This window comes from Hetaerina americana, unplaced genomic scaffold (genome assembly GCF_022747635.1).
Source record: "Hetaerina americana unplaced genomic scaffold, ioHetAmer1.1.p SCAF_8, whole genome shotgun sequence".
In the NCBI taxonomy this organism is placed as follows: Eukaryota; Metazoa; Arthropoda; class Insecta; order Odonata; family Calopterygidae; genus Hetaerina; species Hetaerina americana.
In genome coordinates, this window is record NW_027287427.1 from 62623455 (window position 1) to 62649989 (window position 26535).

General features: G+C 43.3%; 1 protein-coding gene across 1 annotated transcript in view; it reads right to left on the reverse strand.

The window, feature by feature from the left end:
* LOC139698119 (DNA-binding protein D-ETS-4-like) overlaps window positions 1-25889 on the reverse strand; it is a 76241-nt gene extending 50352 nt beyond the window's left edge. The window contains exon 1 of the mRNA XM_071597043.1: window positions 25414-25889. Coding sequence (XP_071453144.1) covers window positions 25414-25455 — 42 coding nt within the window. The 5' untranslated portion in view covers window positions 25456-25889. The remainder of the gene's footprint in view (window positions 1-25413) is intronic.
* Window positions 25890-26535: the final 646 nt, after the last annotated feature.

Genomic DNA, 26535 nt, shown 5'->3' on the forward strand with positions numbered 1-26535 from the left:
TGAGAAACTGATTGCATTTGACAAATAAAAGCTATCGCAATTTTTTCAGAAGTTTACAATAACTCTGGGGATTGACTTTTAAGGATGGATACGTTCGTTGCCTTTCCAAACACACACACCAGTCCAAAATGGTATAATTTTACTTGCATTCGATTCTATTCTTCATCCATGGCAATGTTTATTCCATAAGGAGGCGTTTTCTCATGGGAGTTTCCATTCCATTTAAGGAAATCAAACGAACGGCGTTATATAAGTCGCTTCAAGAAAATATTCCGTCCCCATCGCGCGGGACCGAGTTGGTCGAAGATTTTCGTCGTGATAACGAAATCGAAAAACACGTGTCTCGACATTTTCCGCTCCGAATCCCATCCGACGAGAAAGAAGAGGAAAATAAAACATCATTCTCGTCGAAGGTTGATCGTCGCAATAGAGGGGCGGCGGCCCGCTGATGGCTTATTGACTTTCATACCCTAGGCGTAAACACTGTCTTCCGCCCCGCGGAGATAAAAAAATACGCCTTTTCCCTCCCACCACCTCCTTCGATTACCGCCTCTCCCCTGCGATCGGCGGCAGGAGATATAAAGAGTGCTCCATAGACTTTATCGGTCATGAAAACGGTGATGTTTCCCTCGCCAAAATAACACCCCGCCCATGCAAATCCCTTCTTTCAAGATCCAGTCCATGATTTTCGTTTTATTTCCGCGCGGCAGAAAACTCTTTTGAAAAAAGTCAATACGCGGACGCGCCCAGGTATTTTCGATGCCCTCAGGGAGTTGGTTGTTTGTTGCGCGTCGCCAGCTTCATCTGTTTCGCAGGTTGTTCTCTCTCTCTCTTACTTTCCGAGTACCTCCCTTCCCCACACCGACACCCACATTGAATTCCCAGTTTCCCTCGTCCCGCAACTCTTCCCCCGACCCTCGTCGCATCTCGTCTCGACCGTGCGGAGCGTCCCCGAATGAAGAGGTTTGCGCTCTGCGCACGTCACCGTGACCACCGGGATCGTCCACCAGGGGGACGGTCGATCGCCTTGATTTCCTCGTCGTGTATTTCCGATCGCCAGAGTCCTCATGGATTATTGAACGACGAATCTGAAGCTCTCTCTCTCTCCCCCTATATCTTCTTTACATTCCGCGTTAACGCTCCTCCTGATGCAAGGAAGGTTGCGTTGTCTTCTCAACGCCACCCAACGGCGTTGAAGCCTATTGAAATCAGGTCATTCCTTCGCCGTGACAGCCAGTTTATAAATCAAATCGAGCCTCCTTAAGAAGCCGAAACCTCAACCAGAACGAAAATTGAGAATGGATATAACGGAAACATAATTGCAGGGCGTACCCTTTGTATTATTAAATACGATGTAGTTCCTAGCGTTAATGAGCGGAAGCGCTTCATGACTTGGTGAAAAACTTAGTATTTCCACGAATACATATTTTTTATTGACGACCTACGCGTCATAACGAGGTGTACGTACAGAAAATGTTAAGTCTTAAACAATCTTACTTGACTTATCTGAATATCTTGTTCAGTATTTCGTAAGAGTTTTCAACATTTTATAAGATTTTCAGTAGTCGATCATATTGCGCCTGCATTTACGATGTAAGTCGACCTTTTCTAAATAAACTCAAACTCTGTCATAAACACCATTGAACCTTACATTCCCATCTTTCAAACATGCTTTCCACTCCTCTACCACCGGAGTGATGACACTGTGCTCCCCTTTTACGAAGGCCCAAAAGGTGAATTAATTGTATACATCGGGTACAAAATGAGTGTAGTTCTCGTTGCATCGGTGGTATATAAATGTTACGCCTGTTTATTTACCTACCCCTCGATTGCCATTCCAAAAAAAATATACTTTCAAAAACCTACCACGATAGCATCCAAATCAGATTAGGCGACGAAAATAAAACAAAAGAACGAAGCGGAGGGGATTTATTCCCCCGCGGTAAAAATGTTTATAACGCCCACTCGACCGCGCTGCGTCCCGAATAAAACGACGATGGCTTCCTTCGGACGAGACCAGTGGAGAGGAGAGGAGGGAAGGGGGGGAATTATAAAAAAGGACGTAGAAGAAGACACGGCAGTGGGGTGTGAATGTTAACGAAGCCGAGACATTCGTCTGACCTTGCCTGGTTTTCTGTTTCGGAAACGCGAAACGTGAGAAGCCAACGAATTGAGGCGAATTACGTGGATTTTGGCATGGCCCACCCACGAAAAAATCCACTCATCCTGCCCACACTCTCTGTAAAGCCCGCCACTCCCGAATTTGATCCGATCCCCCCACCCCCCCGCACCCTACAACCCATCCCCTTTTCAACCTATTTACCGGCAAATTTCGCCTATGCTCCCTCACTAAACCCACCCCTCCCCCCCGCCCCTCATCCCTCTCTTGTCTTTCGCAGATGACCGTTATAGAGCCCCAACCAATCGGCTTGAAGTTACCTATTCGCGCGCCCACCCACCCTACTTGCCCACGGTACCCCCCTCCTCACCACCCCAAGAAACCCATCCCACCCCCTTCCTAGCGTATACAGCAACTCCAGCTCCCCGATGCCTGACCTCAATGTGTTGGTGGTTGGGCCCCTCTCCCCCTTCCTCCATCACCCCACTCCTCTTCGGACCTCCCCCACTTCTCCTCCATACCTGTTGCACCACTGCTTCGGATCGTCAATCCTCATCCCCAACTCTGCCTCTGAGAGAGAGAGAGAGAGAGACGCCTTCTCTTCTCCTTTTACTCGACACAGTGCTTCTCCCTCCCTGTCTCTCTCTCTCCCTCCCTCCCTCCCTATCCAGCTCCTCACAGAGCACACGCGAGCTCTCTCGCGGCCTCTCTAAACTAACGGTTTCTTCCCACCCTCCACCCTATTCACCCCACCCCTGGGACCCGAGGGCTCTCCTCCGACGCTCTCCCACCTTTCTCCGAGCTCTGCCCTCCCGGAGAAATGGGGGGGGAGGGAGCCCGTCCCATTTCCGACGAGCTCCCGAGTCACCGACCAATCCCCCCCCCCCAAATCCCATCTTCTCTCCTTCTTATTCCACTCCCTCTCCTCCCACCGCCGACGTCTTCTCCTACCAACACATTTAATTCTTCCATCGATTTTGGATTCCTGTAGACATCGTTCAACTACCTATCATATGCTCAAGGTATCACACTCCCATGTTCCTTCTTTCTCTTTTCTTCTCATCCATTACTTATCCAATTCACTCTCTAGCCTTTCCTCACCTTTCTTCTAATGATTTGGGCGGCGGTTTCTATTGTGCTTGTATGGAGCTGTCGAATGTGGAGTAGCTTGAGGTTGTCAAACAGCCTTCCTGTTGATATTCTTATCCTAAACCTCTTATCTCTCAAACAACTGCTTTATCTAAGTCTCTCCTTGCCTCTTCAAACCATTTGGTTGTGGTTTTCTGTCCGGTAACGTTCTCGTAGGTGTTATTCGCGTGGCGGTTTTCGTCCATACGTCTTATACATCAAGTTTCGTCTTGCGCATGATCTCTACACGCCGGGACAATTTCTCGTTTTTCCCCTTATTCCATAAAATAGGCTTCCATGAACCTTCCTTTTTTTTGCTTCTATCAAACTTATGCCTATATATACCCATGGCTGTGCGTTCTCTATCTTAATGGTCTTCGACCTTCACCATGCATGTGGTGCCTTTTTATTATTATTTTTTTTAAGTTCCCCTCGTAATCTCTACTGATGGGCGGAATTGGAGGAACGGTCTGGCAACGTCGCATTTCACCTCCCTCTTCTCCCACCTCATCATTCTCCATTCCCTCTTTCCCCTTCCTCTCTCTTCTCATCCTTCGTCACGAGACGTTGGATCAAGGAGAGCATAATAAGTTTGTCGCACAAAAAATATGTGTCGTCCCCCAAACGGGATACGATTTCGCGCTAAAGCCAGATGTGCAATGAATTGGACTCCGAGCGACATGGGAGAAATTTGTCAAAATTTGCGAGTAGTTTTACCAGTCCTTGCAGGTCGTTCAATGCGAACTATTCCGATGACGATATATTTTTTTAAGAGGACATTTGACTTCAGCCTTGAGGAAATACGTGGGCTAATCGATTTGCTAATATTCCCCATGCTCAAGATCTCAACTTAACTGCGTAATCCAGTCGATCGGACGGGTTATTCGTATTTCCAATCAAGGAAACGTATTGTTTGAGTTCAATCGACCAAATAGTGATATTTACCCACCTGACTTAAGTCTTCATGTTTGCATGGTTCACGTTTACAACCATATTCTTAGACCATGTGTAACTTAGTGTGAGATACCGTTCGCCTAGTAGGATAGAAGGACTTCTGTTCCAGTTCTTTCACCAAGATAAAACAGCACATGCCATATGAAGAAATTGCTGCAAGGATTAACATAGCAACCATACCAGAGAAGGACTTTGAACTGACGACCTCTGGATTCTCACGCTGAACTGCTATCTACCTGAATTAAATAGCCGACTAAGATAAAATATATCAATGCAATAATTCAACCAATTCATACCACGCTTGAACATTTAAAAATAATTTTCGAGGAATTTTCGTGTGATTACAAAATTGAGAGAGCACACCGTAGTAATTGGTACTTTCGTACTTCGACGTAGTCACGAGTTAAACATTGTCTTACTTTTCACTGGAGTTGGAATCGAAAATGTGAGGTAACATGATAGGGACGTGACGTTAGCCATTTCTAATAAAAATAAATAAGAGCGGACTCAGGTTTCGCATTTTGTGGTTAGTGATTTGAGATATGCCGAAAGTTGATTTGAATTTTAGGTTGGAAGTGATTTTTTCTTAATGTTTTTCTTTCAAATATTTCTTCGAGGCGGTACGAGGGACACTGTAATCCAGAGGGTAGAGCATTGGTCCCGGGTGACAACTCTGTGGGCACCCTCTCCTTCACTCAAGCTGCTGGATGTTTCTGCTGGTACTAAATCTTACTCCGGAGCCACAGACGGAGCAAGGAAACTGACTGTCCCCCCTCTTATTACCCAGTTAGTGTATGAATTAATACACAGTTGGGCTAAGTGTTAGTTGAGCCATACCTTCACCTATCAAATCAACTTTCGAGTCTAATACGTACTGTGGTGTACATCGGTGCGAATGAGTGCATCCAACTAATTTTTAACCTCCATATGTTAACAACGATAAAGCATAAGAAACAGCTGTTGGAGCTAGGGATTTGTTTACATACTGAACTAAGTTTGCCCAAAATGTTGGCCTGCACATTGTATTGTGGGCGCAATAATTATCATCTACTGTATACAGCCGACTTTTAGCTGTACAGGACAGGCGATCAACAACCTTTTATTTCGTGTTGCCATCCACCCGGAGCATTGAGCAAAGCGAGAAGCTGGATAATGATTCTGATGGGGTCGGTATCTCTTCGGGTGGAAATGAATTATAACCCGGCATCTTTGCGAGATTGCATCAAGCATAGTGACCGGCAGTCCTGTAGTCCTTCACGTCTTCAGCAACGCCTCCGCCACATCTCGGTAGACGTACTATTTACATGCGTAGATGACATTAACTCTGTCCGGAATACCCAGGAATCTTATAGATTAGCGGTTTGCGTTGTTGCGGTGCGGTTCGAGATGCGGTCAACTGCGGTTCGGAAAGGTTACTGGGTACTTTCAAGCCATGTTGCGGGGTCAAGTTTGGCAACATCGCTGAGGGCACACTTACTCGCTGGTTCGGATTGAAACAGGTATTCTGTCTTCCGAGATGAAAAAAAAATTCTTCGAAACCCGCGCAAGGCAAAATGGGAGGTTGTTGGGAGGGAGAAGTCGCTATGGCACGCTGCGTGTTGCAGTCAGTCGCGGCGCAAACTACGCAGTCCCGACTACTGATGATAATGTTGGCTGAGTGTGTCCAAACCTGCCTCATTGAGAGCGGTACATATAAAGTGCCTATGATATCCCAATTGTTACTAGGACTAGGTAGAAAGATTTGGTCTTGGCTAATAATAAGTAGGTACACTTTAGGAAAATCAGAAATAAGATAATACTACATCGTGCAGTGCAAAGAGTTCATACAACTGCCGCTAGAGTGAGGAGCGTTTTCAAACTTAAAATGGAGTGGTTTTGTGCACATGAAGAATGTGTAACCATTCGTTTTTTTCTCTTACTTGGTTTAACACCCATCGAAATTCATCGTTAATTGAACGTCATTTCGAAGCTGGCTATATGATATCAAACCCATGTAGCTCCAGTCACGGAACAGCCGGTTTTTACGGTGGGCAAAATGGACTCACTTATAGAAGCGTTTTCGACGGGCATGCAATCATGGCGATGAGGTTGTTGAAAATGTGTACTTGTACAGAGAGATATGTGAATTAGTAAAGTAAGTTCAAGCTTTCTTGTATATGTAGTTTGGAAAGAAAAAATTAGAAGAACTTAGAACTTAAACCTACCTCGTTGTTTCGATTCTCGAACCATAAGAAAAGCGAACGTCATGCAATGATAATATCAAGATGTCGCTGATTCAAAACTTTATAAGGTTAAAACAAAGATGATGGGAATGCCTACGTAGCTAAAGCTTTTGGAAGAAGTGCCAGTAATAGAAGTTTTAAAATGCATGCTAAAGACATATGAAGGCATGCCTTTCATGATTAAATGAAATGCAATTTAAACAAAATGAAAATCAAGTTTTTTTAACTGTGCTCAGAAAATTAATCCAACCGGTTTGAAGTCAGATTTAGAAATTTGACAGGACACGATTCCTCTCCACTTGGTCCAAAGTCAGTTAGCGTAAAAAATCATTTCGTCTGATGAAACTTTCCGTCATCTCAACAACGTGTTGCTCGGGAAACATGCTTCATGTCACCTATTTTTCATTCCCTGTCTTAAAAATCTCATCTCACGCTCAAGGTCGTCGGATGTCTAACCTTTACCGTTAAAGAGAATTGCCAGCGTTCACGCGAGAAGCTTAATTTGTCGTGCCCTTAAACGCCAGAGATATGCAGATTTATTTAGGTTTCAGTATGCTCACCCACGATCGATAGAGAATTCTCCAAAACCTCCTGAGTCTTTTCCTTTGATCGTCAGATATGATAACTTGTTTATGTCGGAACATCACCATTGTGGCATGAAGGACTAATGCGAGTGTTTCAATTCTTTTGTTTTTACATCAGCGTGCTTATTTCTGTCAGTAAACCGTTCATATTGCCTTTTTACCGAACTTATGTTATACCATATAAACCATTTTAATTATTTCACCCGTGTGTGTCCATTCTATGCGTGAAGCATTGTATGCCACAGATCATCATATTCCGTTCGTATCCATTCCCTCCTTTCTGTACAGCTGTATTCAGTTCACGCATGAAGAAACGCTTTTTCATGGAGAGAAGGTGATTATTACGTCTTTATCCAAACATCGAATGTAAATAGTTTAAAATACAGTATTTCAGGTAAGCTTACACAGTTATAAATGCTTTAATATTCGCTATAAAAGACGTCCTGCACTAGAATCACGTTTTTTTTGGTGTGTGTGAGTGTGGCACTGGAGAGGAACGGGACACGGAATTAATTTCCTCAACCTAACTAATCATTATTGCAAGAACGCTCTTTTATGTTGGATAAAGGAGTTGCATGCATAAGCATGTATTGGCAAGGATTTGTGACGTTTTACGACCAACAGTAACAAGGTAGAAATTCGGAATTAATCAATAAGAGCCAACCAAGTCAGTGTACTTGAATTCTTATCTCACTCTGATGCAACGTCCGCCATATATTTCCAACCTCTTAACTGAAACAACTTCCTGAGACGTTATACACTCGTTTATCATATGCGGGAACTGTGAGTTAATTTTTCATTTTAATTTCGATTTGCTTTGGGAAAAATTGGTATTTTTTATTTTTGAATTTTTAAGGATTTTAAAATGTCTCTCTCTGAATTCTACAATAATAATAATAATCAGTGGAAACGTAACAAAATGTTTTCATTATTTCGTGATTATTGTCTCTTTGAATAGCCAATCCTTTCTCGCTTCTTTCACTCCTTTTCAAAAGAAAACCTTCCCATTCCTTCGCCCATTCCCCTTTCTATCTCTTTCTCTCTCTTTCTCTCACGTGTGGCCTAATTGGTTGGGAGTCGAACGCAATTGTCGCGGCGAAAAGCATGCCTAAGCACACGTGCTGGCCTCGAGACACCGCTCCCATGAAGCTGCGGCAGGCGGCGTCGTGCCGAATCTCAAAGGAACTGGGCGGCGGGCACTGACTTTAAGACGACGGTCGTATTCTCCACGGTTAAGTCCACCGCCGGTACCGTTAAGCTTAGTTTTGTCTTCCCAATGTTGACATTACCCTATTATCTCCACCCGCGAATCCAAGTGACGAAGCCGAATCGGGAAATGACTCACATCATCAGTCTCCGCAATTTCTAGCGCTGTTAAATGTGCGCGCGTGGTTCTAACAATTCTTCTTTGGGACGAAAGCAGAGGGGAACATTTGAATTTTTCGATGACAATATCAAAATATTAGTAGTAGTAGTTATTAGGGAAGGCGAATGAGATGTCATTTGCGCCATTAGGGATAGGTGGATAGGGATAAGCCAGGGGTAGGATACTTATGGAATGGAGGAAGGGTGGAAAGGGAAACCCGCCGTCAGTATTAACCTAGTCTTAACCATAGGCGTTAAGGGGTCACACAGTTTAACGTCCCATCGGACGGACGGCATACTTCACTTAAAGTACTCTCCACATCTCACTATCCCAAAATCGGGATACCACTGAAAAATCCTGCCACCTCCGGGATTCGAATCCGAGCCCTCAAGGTGGGAATGCAGTACATTAGCTACCGCTACATCTCGATTCCCCAATATAAAACTCGGCTTTCCTCCCTGCCCTTAGTTTTAAATAGGTCCGAGATCATTTTTGAATGGTAGAGGAGCAAAAAATTTGAAACAGATAATTTCCCGGCGTGATTGGAAATGTTTTTAGAATACAATCATCTCGTGAAATGAGTTTTACTTCAATTTCCGAATCTAGGAATATCCGAAGAATACGATCTGGACCAGCAGTTGATCAAATTGAACGTATGTTCGAAGTTCACTTCTTCCAAGAGTTTTGATAAAACAATCGACGGATACTATCTTCCCAAAGATCAAAAAACCTTTACCCTTCAAGGAGTGAATCTTGATTGGTCGTTACGAAACTGGCACGCGTGTCTTTTATCACGTCCATCCCGTATAGATTCAACATGGAGTTCACGGGTCAACTCGTCCGTACGTTCGACCTCCAAAGGACTGTAAAAAGCCACGGGGCCACTGCCGAATCTTTTTTTTTAACATTTCATTCTTGAGAAGCTGTAACCCAAAACGTGCAAGAATTCTCGAGGCGCGAAATATACTTTATAGTCTTATGTCGTAAGGAACCCCCCCATTAAATCGTCCCCCCGAGGACATCACCGAGAGAAATGTAATTTCCCGCATCGACGTGTAGATTTACGAGTTTCAAGATAACGACTTGATGTCCGATTGGAGATAAGGGGTAAAGAAATAATAGGATATATAGTATATATATTATCGACCGCTCGAGAAATTTACTCTTTGTCGTAGCGAATATGTTTATTTGGTCGTTATCATTCCTTACATGGCGAAGTTATATTTTATCCTTTAGAGAGATAGGGAGAGAGATGTATGGGGTTTGCGAATGACATTTATATTATTATGCGGGGTTATAATATGGCACGGCAATTTGATCCCAGTGAGATCGAGCTGGAACTGCCCTTCGTCGGAGGAGAATGTGTTTGGCATTACCAAAATTTGTTTAAAGTTTTTCCCTCTCGACGGGAATTATTAGAACCCTTGTGCTAAATTCGCAGATCAGACCGATCCTGAGCTAAGACGTGATGATGGTCTCCCTTATCTCGCGAAAATACGCGATTACAACACAAAACTATCGGCATCGGGTGCATTAAATATTCCCTCGGCTGCTCATTAGGATTTTGACCGAAGGGTTGAGCGGAGGACCATAATAATTATTTTTCGATCAGTTCCACGCGAGATGGGAGCGTCATGGCGGCCGAAATAGTTTTTAAGGTCGGACGGAAAGAAAGAAAGATGTGCGAGCGGGGTGTAAGGAAGCGGTGGGTCGTTCGTGAAGCCAGTTTACGGATTGGAGGGGGTGAGGGTTGAGTGGGGCGGGGTGGGAGTGGGGTGGAGAAATTGATGTATTGGTGGAGGGAGGAAAATTGGAGGGAAGGGAGAGAGTTGGTTAGGGCCGAGTTTTTGGTTGGGGCCGGAGGGGGGGGTGGAGGAGGAGGATTTGGGAAGAGAGATAGAACGGGGATGGGGGCCGGGGGAAATTAAGTTCGGGAGTGGCCTAGGCCTGGGGGAATTGTGGTTACGGGAGGAGGATTTTGGGTGAAGGGAGGGATGGGGGTGATGATGGAGAGAGAGAGAAGCCTGCCCAGAAAGAAGAGAAAGGGGAGATTAAAGCGGGTGTTGGTGGACCGTAGCGACGGAAAGACTTGAGCTTGTGGCAAGTCTCGACAGTGCGTAACACTGGAAGTTCAATCCGATGCCAATTCCACAACTTTTCAATCGATTGGTATCAACTCTGCCATAATTTTGCGAGACTAACTTTACTGCTCTCCAGTAATCAGAGGGGCGAATATACATACTCCCAGCACAAGGTGAATAGTGAAAGCTCTAGGTGATTCTTAAAAGGTCATGCCTGGCTATCTTCAAATAACATGCACGGGCGTAGACAAAATTATAATGAATCTGCATTAACTATCAGAAAAAAAACATCTGGAATATGGAACCAGGGATACCGATCATGGACCTAAATAATTGTTAGTGTTATCGCTATAACCATGTGTAATAGACGCGTTTTTCGTCCATTGGACATACATAACGCAAAGGAACGCTTTGATTTTCCAGTTTTTATTGGGTAACGGCACGACGCGCTTCACCTACACTGCAGCATTCTTATTTGAATAGTGACAAAAAATATGCATAAAATGTCTATAACTATCAATAGAATCATTTCCCTAGCCATATGAAGCTTTGGCAAATTTTTAACTTTGCCCCTGAGTGTGCTAGAGTGAAATGAAACTCCTCTCGCCGCTGAGAATGAAAAAATCATGGTAAAACACAGAGTTCTTTTTCATTAGGGATATCAAAAGTTTCCATGAAATCACATACATGACTCTCTTATTTTCACTCATTTGCACAGCTTTCGATCATAAGGTTTTCGATTCAGGTTCTCGCACTCATCTCCCGGTTCATTTAGACCGAAAAAATAACTTTCATGCTACCAACTTTCTTTCCTACATCATCATCACCTTTCAACCTGCGGAGGCGAAGAATGAGTTGAGCAAAAATGTGGCTAAAATTTACTCCATTAAAATAAATAGCAATCGATCGAAAAGTTTTAGAATTGTGTCGTCCCACCTCCTATGATCCTTAAAAATGTCAATTAATTTTTTTAAAAATATTTAATTACTTTTTGAAATTTCGTTCCGTCAAGCGAAATTTCAACAAATAATTTTGTGCTCTCTGGGAATGTAACTGTTGTTCCGCACCTCCCTTGAGATAACGAGAGGCCTTAGACTTGACTGTAGGTTCCTCAGGGACTGAACCACCTGGGGTGACGCAACTCCAATACTCGAGGCAAGAATCGAACTCACGACCTTTGAGGTTAGCAGGCAAGCGCGTTACCCACCTGATTAACCCCGGCCAGCTACGAACGATCTCAAGGCTCTTACGTTTTCGTTATCCACCGCGTTAGTAGTAGTAAGTGGTAGGTTATAGCGCCCGAGTTCTGAAGATTCACGTTCGCGCCCCAGATTCAAAGGCGACGGAGATGCTGAGTGAATTTCAAGTCGTGGATTTCAGTTCGGCCTTGGTTGGTTTGGAAAGGGGGGGTGGGGTATTTAGCGCGGCAGCCTTCCCCTCCCCCGACTCCAACCCAAAAACCACCCCCCACCCTCTTCACCACAATGTTTTGACGCTCAGGTCGTTGGAAGAGCTTCGTACTCTCTGAATTAAGCATCCGAAGATGTGCCAGTACCCGAGAAAGATTTCGTGGAACTACGACATTTATTGCGTTTGTTAAAATGTCCGAGAGAACAAGACGAAAACATCCCCCTTCGAAAATATAACTGTGTCACAATTCGTTTGCCATGTCTCCTCTTAGGGATGTAACCGCAAACTTAATGCATTGGTCGGATCTATCACAGTCGTCGCGATTACGTACTTATATTCAAGATTTCATTCTCACGTCAAGAGTTCACTACGTGTACCTCCTTCTGTAGCAGCTTTCTGCAGTCAGACAGAGATCCCATTTCAGAATCCACAATGGAGACTAATCCCATTCTAATTGTGGTTGAGAATCATTCCTTAGCAACGAGAGCGGATAAACCTGCCAGCCACTCAAGAGCCCACTTATCACAAGGAGGGAATTATTAGGACGCCTCCAGTAATTTGCAGATAGGACCCCGCCCGAATGATATAGGAGGAAATTGAATCCTGCCCCGAGAGATGATGTGATTTAATGGTTACTTTTACCTCGAAATATAAGCGATGTCATCAAAACTTAAATAATAATCTACATCGATACAATATCCAGCAAAAGCGTGCGGGGTAGAGGGATTCAATTATTTTTCTATAAATTTAAGAACTTTTAGGACATATAAAAGTAATAATATCCTGCGAATAACCATCAGCCGTGAAAACTAATCCAGAAGGACGAGACGTGTTGGAACGGAATCATCGAGCGAAACGTTTAAATGTATGGCTCACGAAACACTAATGGGCACCCTATAAAAAAACTATGCCTACAAATTCCTATGAACTTTATCGTCATTTCATAGCAGTTCCCCCTTCTATCGACATCATTCCTTGTTTACTACCTAGAGTAACTACAAAAATGTGTGATTGAGTGACAGTTTTTGCCGGCAGCAATTCATATATGTAAGCATTTCATGTTTACCCACATTTTGCCCGATTAATAATCTGCTGATCTAACATCAGCTGCCAATCGCCACGTGTCGGCACGCAGGCCACGGCGTGTTCGTTAGTTTTGTTTTCTTTATAAGAGAAAAGCCTTTGGACCGTTCAAAGATATTCTTTATTTCATGTCATCGAATTTATTTTTTCCCATATGTCACAACCATGCTCCTGTCATCCGTCTAGATGATGACCATAATTCACGTTTTGACCTTTAATAAGCAGATAACAACGAAAGTATGTTTTTGATTGGCGCGCACACACTGGTCAGTAAGTGTTTTGATCGCTTAACGGTCGAAGAATCCTCGACTCACACATTCATCTGTACATATTGTTAAAGTTCAAGGGAGCACAAGTATCGCCTCTCGAGGCATGGTTTGTACTCTCGAACCCAGGGTTATCTGGCTAACCTTCTACTCATTGGACTGTTTCCAAACGAACGACACGGGAGGAAAAAGATAAGACTAAAAGAGCCAAATCAATTTGTTTAAGCTAACACCAGCCTTCTTACAGACTCTTAAATTATGGCGAGAAATTCGAATTGGACACCGGGATCGGCAGTTTCATTTTTTTTTTTAAACTTCAGTTTCGGAAATTTATTTTTCTGCAAAGATTTTTTTTATTAACCTCGAAAGATACGAATTTCCGTGTCAGTCATTGGTTTTCGAAGATGACTATTTCAAGAGGTATGCGGGCACGATGATGAGTACATGGAGACTAGATTTTAAAAAAAATTAGGTGTGTGTTTTTTTTCAGTCAAACCGAGAGGGAGAAAAATTGCGAATGGCAACGGGGGTTTCGGGAATAGTAGAACTGGGACGTGGAGACGAATTTTTCGCTCGTTCCCGATCGGTGAAGATAATGGACAGCAGAAAAATACAGTTCCATCATCCTGCCCCTTTTGATGCTGTCTCCGTCCATCTTACCCAAAGAAATCACTCAGGACTGGCAGTTAGTAAGTTGGTTTCCTTTCCGCACGTTTTCCGCCGACTTCCAAGCCAAACCCTGCCCGTAGAACATGTACGGTGATTACTGGTTGGGTATGAAAATTTTCTCCCGGGAATTTTTAAGTGCAAGGCTCACTACTCGCACAGCGTTTTTGCTAATAACGTCTGACTTGCCGGGTCTTGATTCCTACTCCGGATCGGGTCGGACTAACCTTGAGACGAGAGAACCGGAGGGGAGGAGAAGACGTCCCCGTCCAAGCCACCACCCTAACTGTAAAAACAGAAGCGGAGAACGAACAATGCCAAAGTTTACTCAAGAACACTGAGCGAGTTTCAAAGACTTATCTTGTCAGTCCATTTATCCCTCAGGATAACCCTGTGTGAACAATTTCCTCCCGATGGATGGATAATTGCCTTTGGATGCGTCCTTTTTTTTGTTCGCTCTCGGGATTGGGAATTTACGAGGACGCAAATCATAAAGCATAATAATAAGGTGGGGAAAAAAAGTGCAAAACCCGATCCGGTTTCCATCGCCGGTATCTCGTCTCCCGATCTGCCCCTCCCATTCCCCTGCCTACCCCATCCCTCTCCATCTCATCCCCCCTCTCTTCCCATCACATCGTCCTCCCTCCCTTCTTCGCCCTCTTTCCCTCTCTTACACGTCCTTCTCCGGACGAACCCGTTCTTCCACCATCTCTCATCCCATCCCCTCTCTCAATCTTTTGTGCCGACCGCCTGGAATATTTATTTTTTTTCCATTTTTTTTTCAAAAAATAAAAATAAAAAAAATTAATTTCATTCGTGCGCCTAATAATGGGCAATCGGGGATTGAATGCATATCAAAAAGAAAAAACAACGATTCCACATTCGTATTTGTACTTATCGTGTTGCAACCTTATTAAAATGCGTCGAGATCTGCATCTTTCATGTGTGTTGTTTTACTAACTTCCATGCCCGTTTTTATTTTTCGCCGCGAGATAGAGGGATCTGCGTGGTGACCTTCTGGGTGATGATTTGCGAACTTGGCTCTAAGGAACCCGCGTCCATCACTGCACCTTTCCCTCTCTGTCTCCAATTATAAAGGGATGATCTTTTAACCCTTTACTTTTTTATATATGAATTCTGTGGTGAATGCTAGGTTCTCATACTTTGGTGATGATGAGTGATAAGGTCAGGTTCATTTCTAAATCTTATAGTCTTTTAAGTCCGATAAAAATTTTAATCGACATATGTTTTTCTCATTTTGGCGACCAATGAAAACGTCTCCACACTTTCCCATCGTCACTCCGACTTGAACGGTTTTGGTCGTTCTTTTTACTCCTCCGTTATATTTTACTGAACTGGTTTATTTTAAATTCGTGAAATCATGTCGTCGGTTATGTTTTCCAAAAAAAAACAATTCACTTCGCATTTACAGTCGCAGCCCGAAGTGTTGAGGAGAATTTCAGTTGGAAGAGCGTTTGAAATCGGAAATGTTTTAACGGAGCAGGATGAGTTTTAGGCGTGCAGGTATTCTTTTTTGATCGAGTGTTTTTCCTCATTTTGTTTTCTTCTCTTTGCTGGCTCGTCCCCGAGCATAACAAAGCGTACCTATCAACTTGTTTCTCTCCTCGTTCCTCACATAATTCCTCTTCTCTTCCCTTCTCGTCCTCTCCCTTCTCTTTTCTTGGTTCTTTCTCCGCCTACTCCAACCCCCCCCCCCACCTTCGGTCTCAGCCATCCTAATCACGCCCTCCTCCATCACGCCCTTCCTTCTTGACTGAGGGGCGGCCAAATTTCTTCCCCCCTCCCTCCCTCATCTCGAGAGGGAGAGGCAATCTCCCCGGCATTATGCTATGCTTGTTTTCCGTTCACCTCATCGAGGGAGAAGGGTTAGGGAAGATGGGATGGTCTCTTCGGGTTTAATTATCGTCCTCCGCCCTTTTTTCCGCCTAAACTCCCTCCCTCACTCCACCATCACTCCTCTCTCGCCCCCTCCCAACTCTCCCCCAGGTCCCGTCCCACCTCAACCCCCTTTCCACGCCCTGCCATCGGATGGAGAAGAGGCAGTACGGTGCTGGAGAGAAAGAGAGAAGACTGGTCGTCCGTGAGGGACTGGTCGCGACCGTTTTAGAACGTGATCTAACTCGAAACGTCGTCGTCGCCACGTAATCTTTTTCTCGTCTCCGAAAGGAGGAGCAAAAGAGAAGTATTGCGGGAAAAAAAACGAGGCGAATCCTCCTCCGTTGCGGACGCGGTCAATAATCCATCTCATTCGTTCGGTTGTCAACATGCTACTCGCGCGAGCACAAAGAGTTGTACGCCCGGGAGAGTTCGCTACCTGTCACCGTGTCAGCTCTTTCTCGGCCCCTCGTGTTGTCGTTCCGAAAGCTTTGTGCTGCGGCATAAATCTATACGTGGAAGGTGTTTAGGGCATTATCTGCCTACTTCCCACAGGATTTAATGGGTACCCAACGCAAAATGCATACATCCCTTATAATCCCGCCATGATTCCTTTCTATTTCCTTTTTTTTGTCGAGCATATCACGCAGGTTTTCCCTAAGGAACATAAAATTTTAGTGTCCGTTCCGTTGATGTTTTCTGGGTGCTAATGTCGCTTTCTTGTCGCAGCTGGGCGATTATTTGCGAGAGTTAACTGTCAACTTAGCGGCGAAACTTCGCGGAACTGAGTCTTCGAGGAATAAAACAGTAAGTTGCCACATGCATATATGTAGCATGGCCAATAAGGTTTCCTCAGCGTTAGGAATCAGCAGGCGTCATTTAAAAACATCCACGAGCATCATGCATGGGCTTGATAACGTTGAACGTTAACGAAATCTAGCTCGTGTTGAATAAATGCATGTGGAAGAGAAAACGCTAGGCTGCTGTTTTATGTAATCACTCCCAGACACGACCAATGTCGACTACCGACCGTGATTAACCGTCTACTCTACTCTTCCTTGGAATGCTCCACGGAGAAATGAGGGAATATCTTCGGAAAATAGATGCTCTTCTCCAATATTTCGACCCTTTTCACCCAACTGACTCACCACCCTGATTTTTACTGACGACTGATTTGGTCATCTCTTAAGACTACGCGCTCGGTTGTTAACTCATAAGATTTCTGAGCCTAAGACGCTTAAGCCCATCATAAATAATAACTCAGAAGAGTCATATATTATAGATAACCCTAGAACATCGTTAGTTGGCGTAATATTTTAGTAGCCTTATAGCACATCTCCTATCGTAGCATTGCTTTTATTCTTTACTCTGCTAGTAGCGGTAAAAATTACAGAACACACTCAAGGGTCGTTTCGTAGAAACAAGTGATGAACAGACGAATCTACCTGAATCACCCGTTATTTAACATCGGCAGCATGCAGCCCTATCTCTCTCGAATAGTTAAATAAAACGGACAGCACAGGTCTAGGTCCTTGCGGTGCCGAAAACGCCAATAAAAAGCGCACGGCAATCTTGACATTCCCGAACAGGCGATCTGTTTTGTGGCCGGGAAGTGACTCCGCATTCTGGAATCTCAAGAGGATTGGATGCTCCCGGTGGCTCGTCGTGGCGCTAAAAACCTGCGGTCGTAATTGGTCTCCCTGGAAGACGGCGGCGGCTCGCGGGAGACCTCGGGGCCAAGTGCCGCGCATTGCCGGAGAGAAGTATTCCCGTTAATAGAAAAGCTTGTGGCCGATGGAATGGTGCCACATCGCGATTTGGATTCGCAATGGGGATCGAACGTGGGGGAAGAGGGGAGGGTCACTACTGCCGTTCTTTTTTTTTTTAGCTTTATTGGTTTTTACCTGAGGACGAGCGAGGATATGCCATGGTTTTTAGTATGAAGAAACAACTGCTACCAACATTTGCGCGAGAAATTAATGCAAAAAAAAAGGTTTACCTATTTCTGTTTACTTTTGAAAAAAAAAGACGTCCCTTGGCTTCGGCAAGTTTCAGCTAAGTGTAGAATGACGCACAGGTGTCCGAGGTGGATATTTGTTCGGGGATATTTGTGCAGTGAAAGTAATGTGTGACTTAATTTTACACGCTGACTCAAAACTCCAGGCAATGCCCGATATGCAAGACTGCAATATTTCGCATGTGAAGGGTATGACACGGACAGAGTGGTCAGTGCTGAGCATGTCTGCAGTCAAATGACTCTGCCATTGACAATGAACATTACGGCCAGTGGCTTGGCGGAGGACGGTCGTCCTTTAAAAGACACTTCTCCGCCATGCACTTGTCTCTCTCTCTAGCCAGTACCGTAACATCGAAACCGGAGTGTTATGCCTTCTATTATTCCTACAATGTCTCCTTGGAGGAACCAAATCTTTCAGGTGATCCCTGCGCCTCGCACACCGTCGACGTTCACGATGGAAGCAAAGGGAAAAACATCTGAACGGAAAGAGTAAAAACATCTCACACACTTGAGGAACACACATCCCCCATTCCCTATCTCGGCTTTAAAAACCCTAATTTTCGTGAGTCCTTTTATTATTCCGGATTTCGGAAAGGGGGAGGGGTGGCGTGAGGGGAGGTAGAGGCCCGAGGGGGAGGAGGGAAGGTAGAAGGAGGGAGGGAGAGAGGGATAGAAAAAAATAGCTCCGGGGGTCGTTTACTCCCCGCGACAAGTAAGAACTTTTCCACTCCGGTCACGTCAATCGTCGTGGGATTATGGTGGTTTGCGGCAGATAGTGGGGGCAGAGTGATGGGGTGGGGTGGGGGGGGGTTTGGATGCGGTAGGAGGTGGAAAGGGCAGGTGGGGGAGTCTGTGTGAGAGAAGAGAGAGGGTTTTAGAGTAGGGAGGGGCAAAGGAGGATGAAGGGAGGGTCGAGGAAAAGCCTTGTCAGAAGCAAAGGGTTTAATAGATGTTAAAGGTGAGGGGGGAGGAAGGAGGGGTGGAGGCTGGAGGCAGGATAGGAGAGTGATGAGGGGCTTGGTGAGGGAATAAGAGAACGACATAGACTTCGAAGAAAAGAAGGACGAGGGGAGAGAAGATATGCCGAAAGCCGCAAGCGACATTCCACACACTCGGAATCACTCTGTCGCCCCAGAACTTTCCTCCTTTCCTCCGAAATCCCATCACCCTGTCCCACCACCTGACTCCCTCCTTCCCTTCGGAATTTCTCTTTCTCACTGATGGTGCTCCATTGGTCTAAATAGGTCCCAAGTACAGTATCTCTCAAAGTTTAATCATAACAACGTTGAATTAATCAAAATAATTCCCACAATGTGACACTTCGCAAGGATGACACTAAAACTCGTGGGCATATTTGTTTTTTTAATGAATGCACGGATATTATATTAAATAAACCTGAGTATACCCTGATTATTTCACATCTGGTCAATGCCTTGGTGGCGTCGCTTGCCCGTCCTTCGATTAAGCCTTTGTGCGTATTAAATAAACATAGTTGAGTCTATGGACGTAAGTGGATGGAAAAACAAAATCAGGAAACGGATAATAAGTAGGTGCCTTGTCTTGGTAAAAAATCTGTAGGTTAAAAATGTTCAATTTCTGACATTTCATTCTCTCTCGCATCCGATTTATCTGGACTCTTTAACCTTACTAAATGCCATTAAATATGACGACTATTATTTTATTCGGAAAAGGATTATTATGTTGATACAATGGCAAGAGAAAACTTGTTTATACGCATCAGGAATAATTGATCGTATCGCGTCCGATACACGCCACTGTCAAATTATCTCCTTTTGATTTGCATTTAATTGTTTCCCCTAGTAACCGGGGACTGCTTCCCCTGTATCCTCCGTGGTGTAAATATATGTAAAAACATTTCCTTCATCTGATTAAATTTCAAAGGGCCTAACGTTTATATCTACGGGTAATCTTTACGTGAAAAATGGCGTCATTTCAGTCGCTCTTCCTTAACCACCCTCCACTTCCACTCCACTGCTCCATCCCATGTTCTTTTCTTTACCAGAGGGCTTGAGGAGAATGAAAAAACCGCGTCAATGTTCTTCCAAAAACCGAAAGAAAGCGTTGCTTCTGGCAGAATCACACTATATAATAGTAATAATTTGTCTTTACATTTTCACGTGTCTCCAATAGCACTCCACCGACTTGCCCCAGTGATTGTAGGCACTTATATGTTTTTGGATACTTCATTCGTCCGATAACGATAAAAAGAGAGGTCCATTAAACCCTTTATAACGTGTAATTATGAAAGCTTTGCGGGTGTTAAAACTAAGCTATTCCTTTCATTCCATTCATCCCTTTCCATTTGTATCCCGAAATATGGTAAAAATTTATTTTTCTTTTTGAACATTTCTAACGTTCCTCTCAGCAATTACCATGGCCTTGTTCTGCTATATGCTTTTATCATATTAATATTTAAAACTATTAGTCGACGATTTCGCCCAGGATAACAGGTTAGCAAACCTGTTGATGGCCACTCTATTCGAGCCTGAAGCCATTAAAATACGTAGGTGTGAGCTATAAATGAAAAGGGTGTATAGAAATTAAGTACACGAATAGGGAATTTGGTTTTTTTCTCCTTCTTTGTTCCAGGTGGTTCTAATTTCCATAAAAATCTGGGAGTGCCCTCGAAAAGCCATGAATTAATTATGAAAACTTCGTTTTCGAATATATATATATATATATAAATATATATATATATATATATATATATATATATATATATATAATATAAAAATGGTAGGGTCGCGGTAGTCCCGTGGGTAGAGCCTTGGACTGCTGACCGGAGAGTCCCGGGTTCGATTCCCGGGCAAGGCACTCTGGGCACCTGCAGCTCCACCCAAGCTGAAGTGATATTTCGGGTACCAGGTCTTCCTGGGAAACCACAGGGAAAGGAACTGGCCCCCCTACCCTGATGTGTGAATTTTCACACGCCGTATAGGGCTTAGTACTGGGTGATCTCTACCATCACCTACTAAACCGACCTTCGGGTTGATGGTTTTGACTGTTTTGACTTTGACTGTGTTTATGGTTTATATATATATATATATGGATATATATACATATATATCCACACATACATATTTCTACATCCCTGAGATGCCTTCCATCACGTGTATATATTTATATATATGTGTATATATATATATATATATATATATATATATATATATATATATATATATATATATATATATGTATATATATATGATGTAGAAGCACTCACAAGAGAAATATAACATATAGACGGCACAAGGAAACACAAAAATAAAAAAGATAACTCGTAGGACACATTGCAGAAAGTTTCAGGCGGTTTTAGTAGGTCAAGTTTCAGAAGGTTTACGAACGCTCTTCGGCGACGTCGCAAGTATAGGCATATACTTCGGCACAGAACTTACCTAAACATAGAAAAACAAAGAAAGGTCACTCACGATCATGTTTGTCGTTTCGACGGGCAAGTCATTTTCAGAATTTCGGGATGACGGCCTGCCCATCAAAACTAAAAACTATTCGTTTATGCAGGAGTTAATATATATTAATGTATATATAGATATATTTATGTATACTTATATGTATGTATATATGCATATATATGGATTTATATTTTGACATATATGTACATCTCATATATATATATATATATATATATATATATATATATATATATATATATATATATATATATTTAGCGTGAGCGTTGATGCATATGCACGTAGGTTATTCTAACATTTTTGAACAATTACAACTAACTGTGTATTGGTTTGTCATATTCGTAATTGGGGCTTCGAATTCGACGATAGGTAGAAGATAGATATTCACAGACATCTGGTGCGCTTCACAAAAATACGCATTGGCATTTTTTGAAATATTTCATCGATCCGGAAACAAGGTGCGAGAAAGATGAAAAATTACCCACGGGCGAGGAGAAAGAAATCGCTACTTGATTTATCGCGCAACGACGGAAACACATTGCCTCATTAACTATAAAATAGAAAACGTGATTGGTGAGAAGACCCATCGGAGATATTCAAAGCGTGCACTTGCTGCAGTGTCAAAATTTCAATCATTGTCTCATACACGAAGGCTTTTTACTCAAAGAGGCGCTACTGGTATGGTCTCATTTTTGCATACGCCTGAGTAATTAATATGCCGTGGAGTACGGACCGTTACCCAGGAAGAAAACCCATTTCTGATCTTTTCACCAAAAATTTTATGCATTTTTTTTTAATATCCGGACCGGTTTCGGCACCACAAAGTCATTAACGAGAAACTGGTCGTCTTATTTTATCTTTGTCGGCGTAAATGTTTTCGGACGTTTTCTTAAAGTACATTAGCCTGCTACTTTGCCCACCTGCACTTACACTGGGGTAAGATGAGAAAATGAGTTTTTTTTTTGACGTCTGGCGCCCGTGTATTCTTTGATGGAAGTAAGAAAATTGGAACCGTGATAGGGTTTGCTTTTGAATTTCTCATTTCTTCGCCCAAGATCAAGATCCTATATCTTGCATTTAACACAGGTGCAATTTCAGAAAAATATTTCGGACATGTCTTTCAAGACATTCAGATGAAATCCAAACGGAGGATTGGTGTATTTTTAGATGTCATGACAAGGGCAAAAAATGAATAAAAATACTAAAATCAAATACAATTAACTAATGAAAAAAAATCGATCAGCAGGTTGTGACCTTTTCGCTTCTCATTAGAGTGCATTTTTTTAAATTAAGGCGTGAAAAAATTGTGATACGCTTAATTTTGTTTTAGATACTGGATCATGGAGAGAATATTGTACTACACCTTTTGATACCGATATCTCGGTTCCCAGTTCAGATATATTGGAATTCTATGTAAATAAGAATACTGAATATTCAAGAAAGGTCGCGTCATTTCGTGACACCGCGAAAAATGCTTTACCAGAGTACTCTGGTGTTTATTTTGCCAGTGATCCCGGTCTTTTAAGTTGGAATGGTTATGAGATAATTCGTATGGGGGTTTAGCAAACTCGCCTGATCGCAATTTCTCTCTCGTAAGATACAGCTAGTATTTCTTTTGGGAATTGTAGTGGTTTTTTTCAGTAGCTTAAGAAATTTCAAAGACAAAAGTTCGCGGGGAACCTGAAATGACGATCTACGTGCCCAATTCCGCCCTAAAAAAATTTCACTCATCCACCCTCATCCCGTAATTTCCTATCATTCCTAGGCGTGTCTTCGGTCCAGGGAAACCTTTCCTCCCTTCCCCATTACCTCCCTCCCATACCCACCACTAAACCTATCGTTCCACCATGCTATTACCCACACTCCCATGTATTATGCCCCCCCTCCCAACTCCCCATACTCCAGTCCCCCATACCTGTTTCCCATTGCGTCGTACGTATACACTCCCAGATCCCCACTCACCAGCTTCCTCTCATCCCTTCCTCTTCTCCCTTTTTCTCCACCCCCGACGCTTATTTATCCTTCCCCCATCCCACCAACATTTTGCTGGACACCAACTCAATCGAGGCCGAACCAGTACATATACCATTCCCCCGAGAAAAAGAACCCTTCACTCCCCTGCTGTAGCATAACATCGCGATGGAATGCAGTGATCCCGGCTCTCGATTGGAGCTTTTAATGCCATAGGTAGCTGAGAATGGGATATGGGGAAGGTGGGGAGGAAACAATGGAAAGGCAATTCGATGCTGGACTTTTTGTTTCACCTCACGTCGGAAAAGAGAGAGAGAGAGATCTCAGTAAAGTGATGTAGGGAGAGCGGGAGACATATCGAGATTTACACGTCGCCATGTCCACCCATACGTGCGAGCGATCCTGCTCGACTCTTAATGAGTATCGTGGTCCCGAAGTCCCAAAACATTTTATCAGAACGGGAGGATCCCTCGGGATTCGGGGAATCTTCCCGTTTCCCATTTATTGCATGGAAGATGCCCACGCAATCATGTATCCATGTATAAATATATCCCTAAACACAGTTATCAATTTATCAATCCGAAGGTAGGTTTGGTAGGTGATGGAGGAGGTTTTCGCCCAGTGCCGAGAGCGAGTGAAATTGACTCAACAGGGTAGGAGGGCCTGTTTCTTTCCGTGTGCCGGTTATGGTTTCCCAGGAAGATCGGATAACCAAAAAACCACTAAGCTTGGGTGGAGCTGAGGGTGCCCAGAGTGGCTTGTCCGGGAATGGAACCCGGGCCCTTCGCTTAAGTCCAGACCTCTGGACTAATGCGATCCACATATATATGCTTACATGTATGTGTGTATATATATATATATATATATACACACATGTATATATATTTATATATAATATACAAAAAAATATATACCAACCTATTTATATATATACAAATATATATTTATACATACATTATATATATATTTATATATATATATATATATATAGTACAATATACAGTAACACACAATATAGAAACACAAAAAAAAGAAGAACACTCACATGTTATTTCTTGATATATATATAAATATAATTATATATATAATTATATATATATATATATATATATATATATATATATATATATATATATATATATATATATATATATATATATATATATATATATATATATATATATATATCTCTGTGTGTGTGCGCGCGCGCGTGTGTGCACGTAATTCCTTTCATCCCCTTTCCCGCATAAATTGAATCAAATTCTTTTCACCATTATCCTATAATGCAAATAATATATCATGCAAATCGCATTCATTAATTAAGTTGCCAAGCATGCTTACCTTAGTGTTTGCAGCAAAAAGACTGGATTTTGTCAATGATTAACCGAATTGGTATAGGGTTTGTGAAAATTACGCATTTTCCACGCTAAGGAATGTTAAAATTTCAAATAAAATTTCACGGATGATTTAGAAACATCTAATGATGGCAGAATTAAGGACAGCAATCGGAGTATTTCTTATCAAAATATAAGGAGAGACACCAGTGATTCTACCCAGACATTGAATGAAAAAAATATATCTTTTTGTTTAGTATTCCATTTGAGTATTTTAATTAAAATCTAATTTTTTTGAGTTGAGGGAACTAATCAAATTTATAATCTTCCGGGAATGGAATTCGGACGTCAACAACGACAGTTTCGAGGCAACGCAGTTTGGCCTATTTCGGTAGAGCCATGGGGTGGGCACGCTCCTAGGCAGAGGCATTGGCGAATCGGACACTTTCTACTCGTTTCACGGACAAATGAACGTCTTGCAAAAAAAACTCCTATATTTTCTCGTGCAGATAGAAAGCCCTCATTTAAGTTTCCAGTTGAGGAGAAGAGCCATCACTTGGGGAAAAAATTCAAGCCAAAACATTCACGAAATATGGGAGATTTCTCAGATTGATTGCAGTTACGGTTTCAGACTGATGGAGCGTTTATTTCATACAGACAAGCTCTCTTGCAGAAAAGGAGGGACTTTTCGAAAGACAAAAAAAGTTACGCCCCGACTTACGCAGGTTTAAATGCCAAAATTACGTACACCTTAAAGTCGAGCGAGTTGAGGGGTTGTTGTAATCGATTACTACGTAAAGTTTTAAAATTGCATGCAAGAAACGACAAGCAAAAAAAAAATAAAATTCGTAAAGAGAGAAAACTCACCGATTCCCAATGACCGCCCGTGGGCAGCAACAGGTCACACATCGAAAGGGCTGACCCGGCGCAGTCGCTTTCGCGAATAAGTAATGCGTGTGAAGCGGTTAAACACGGCGCTATATCGAACACTTGGGTGCAGGCAGGCGACACGGACGAGAGGCAATACGTTACTTGCCCTGTTTCAAACAGCAACAACAACAGCTGCAACAAAACAAAACAGCAGTTTCTTACAAGTCCACTCTTCTGTGTGTCCTCTTTTCAAACGGCGAACAAAAAAAAGTCTTTCTTTTGCTTGCTCTTGAACGATTCCCCTTTTAAATCTTCCGAAGTCCACTCCTTTTTTGCCGCGCTATAGTGAATAATCCCGTGTCGTCTTCGCTGCTGAGGCGATAAACAAAAATATTTTCCTAGCTCATCTCACATTCAAAAGCGACTGCGCCGGTTGCGGGAGAGTTAGCCACTGCAGAGCTTTCCTCTCGAACCTCTGGGTATCGACTGCGAGGCCGGGGGAGGGAGAGACGGAGGGAGAGTAGGATGGCGCTGCGATCGCTCTCGTCCTTTGCCCCCCCCCCACTCTGCCCTCCTCCACACAGACCCTCCAATACCTTCCCTCCTTTCCAACCCTCTCCTCTCCTTCCCGCTCCTTTCTCTTCTCTCTCCCCGTTTACATCTCCCCATCCCACCCATCGTCGCCATCGCCTCGGCGCTCGTCCCACGCAAGGAGCCGTCTGTTCCCGCCACATCTCTCAAGCCCTCCTCGCCACCTCCTCCTCTTCTTCCAAACCCTTCACTTCGTCCTCACCTTTCTGCGCGCAGAAAAGAAACTTAAAAAAAAAATTAAAACGCGCCCATCTGGCGGAGTGCGAGAATGTCTTTCCCGTCCCCGGGAAATCGCCCGTTTCCCATCGGGAGACCGCTCGGTTGTCGCTAGAAGGAAGGGTGGGTGTGGCGGCTAATGTGTAATGGCTTCCTATCCCAGGTATATGGGTTCAAATCCTGACTGTGACAGAAATGTTCAGTGGTATCCCAGTTCCAACTGTGTGTAATGTGGTGAGAACTTGAAGTGGAGTACGCCGTCCGTATGATGGGACGTTAAACTGTGTGAACCCTTGGCTCGTGTCGTTGATA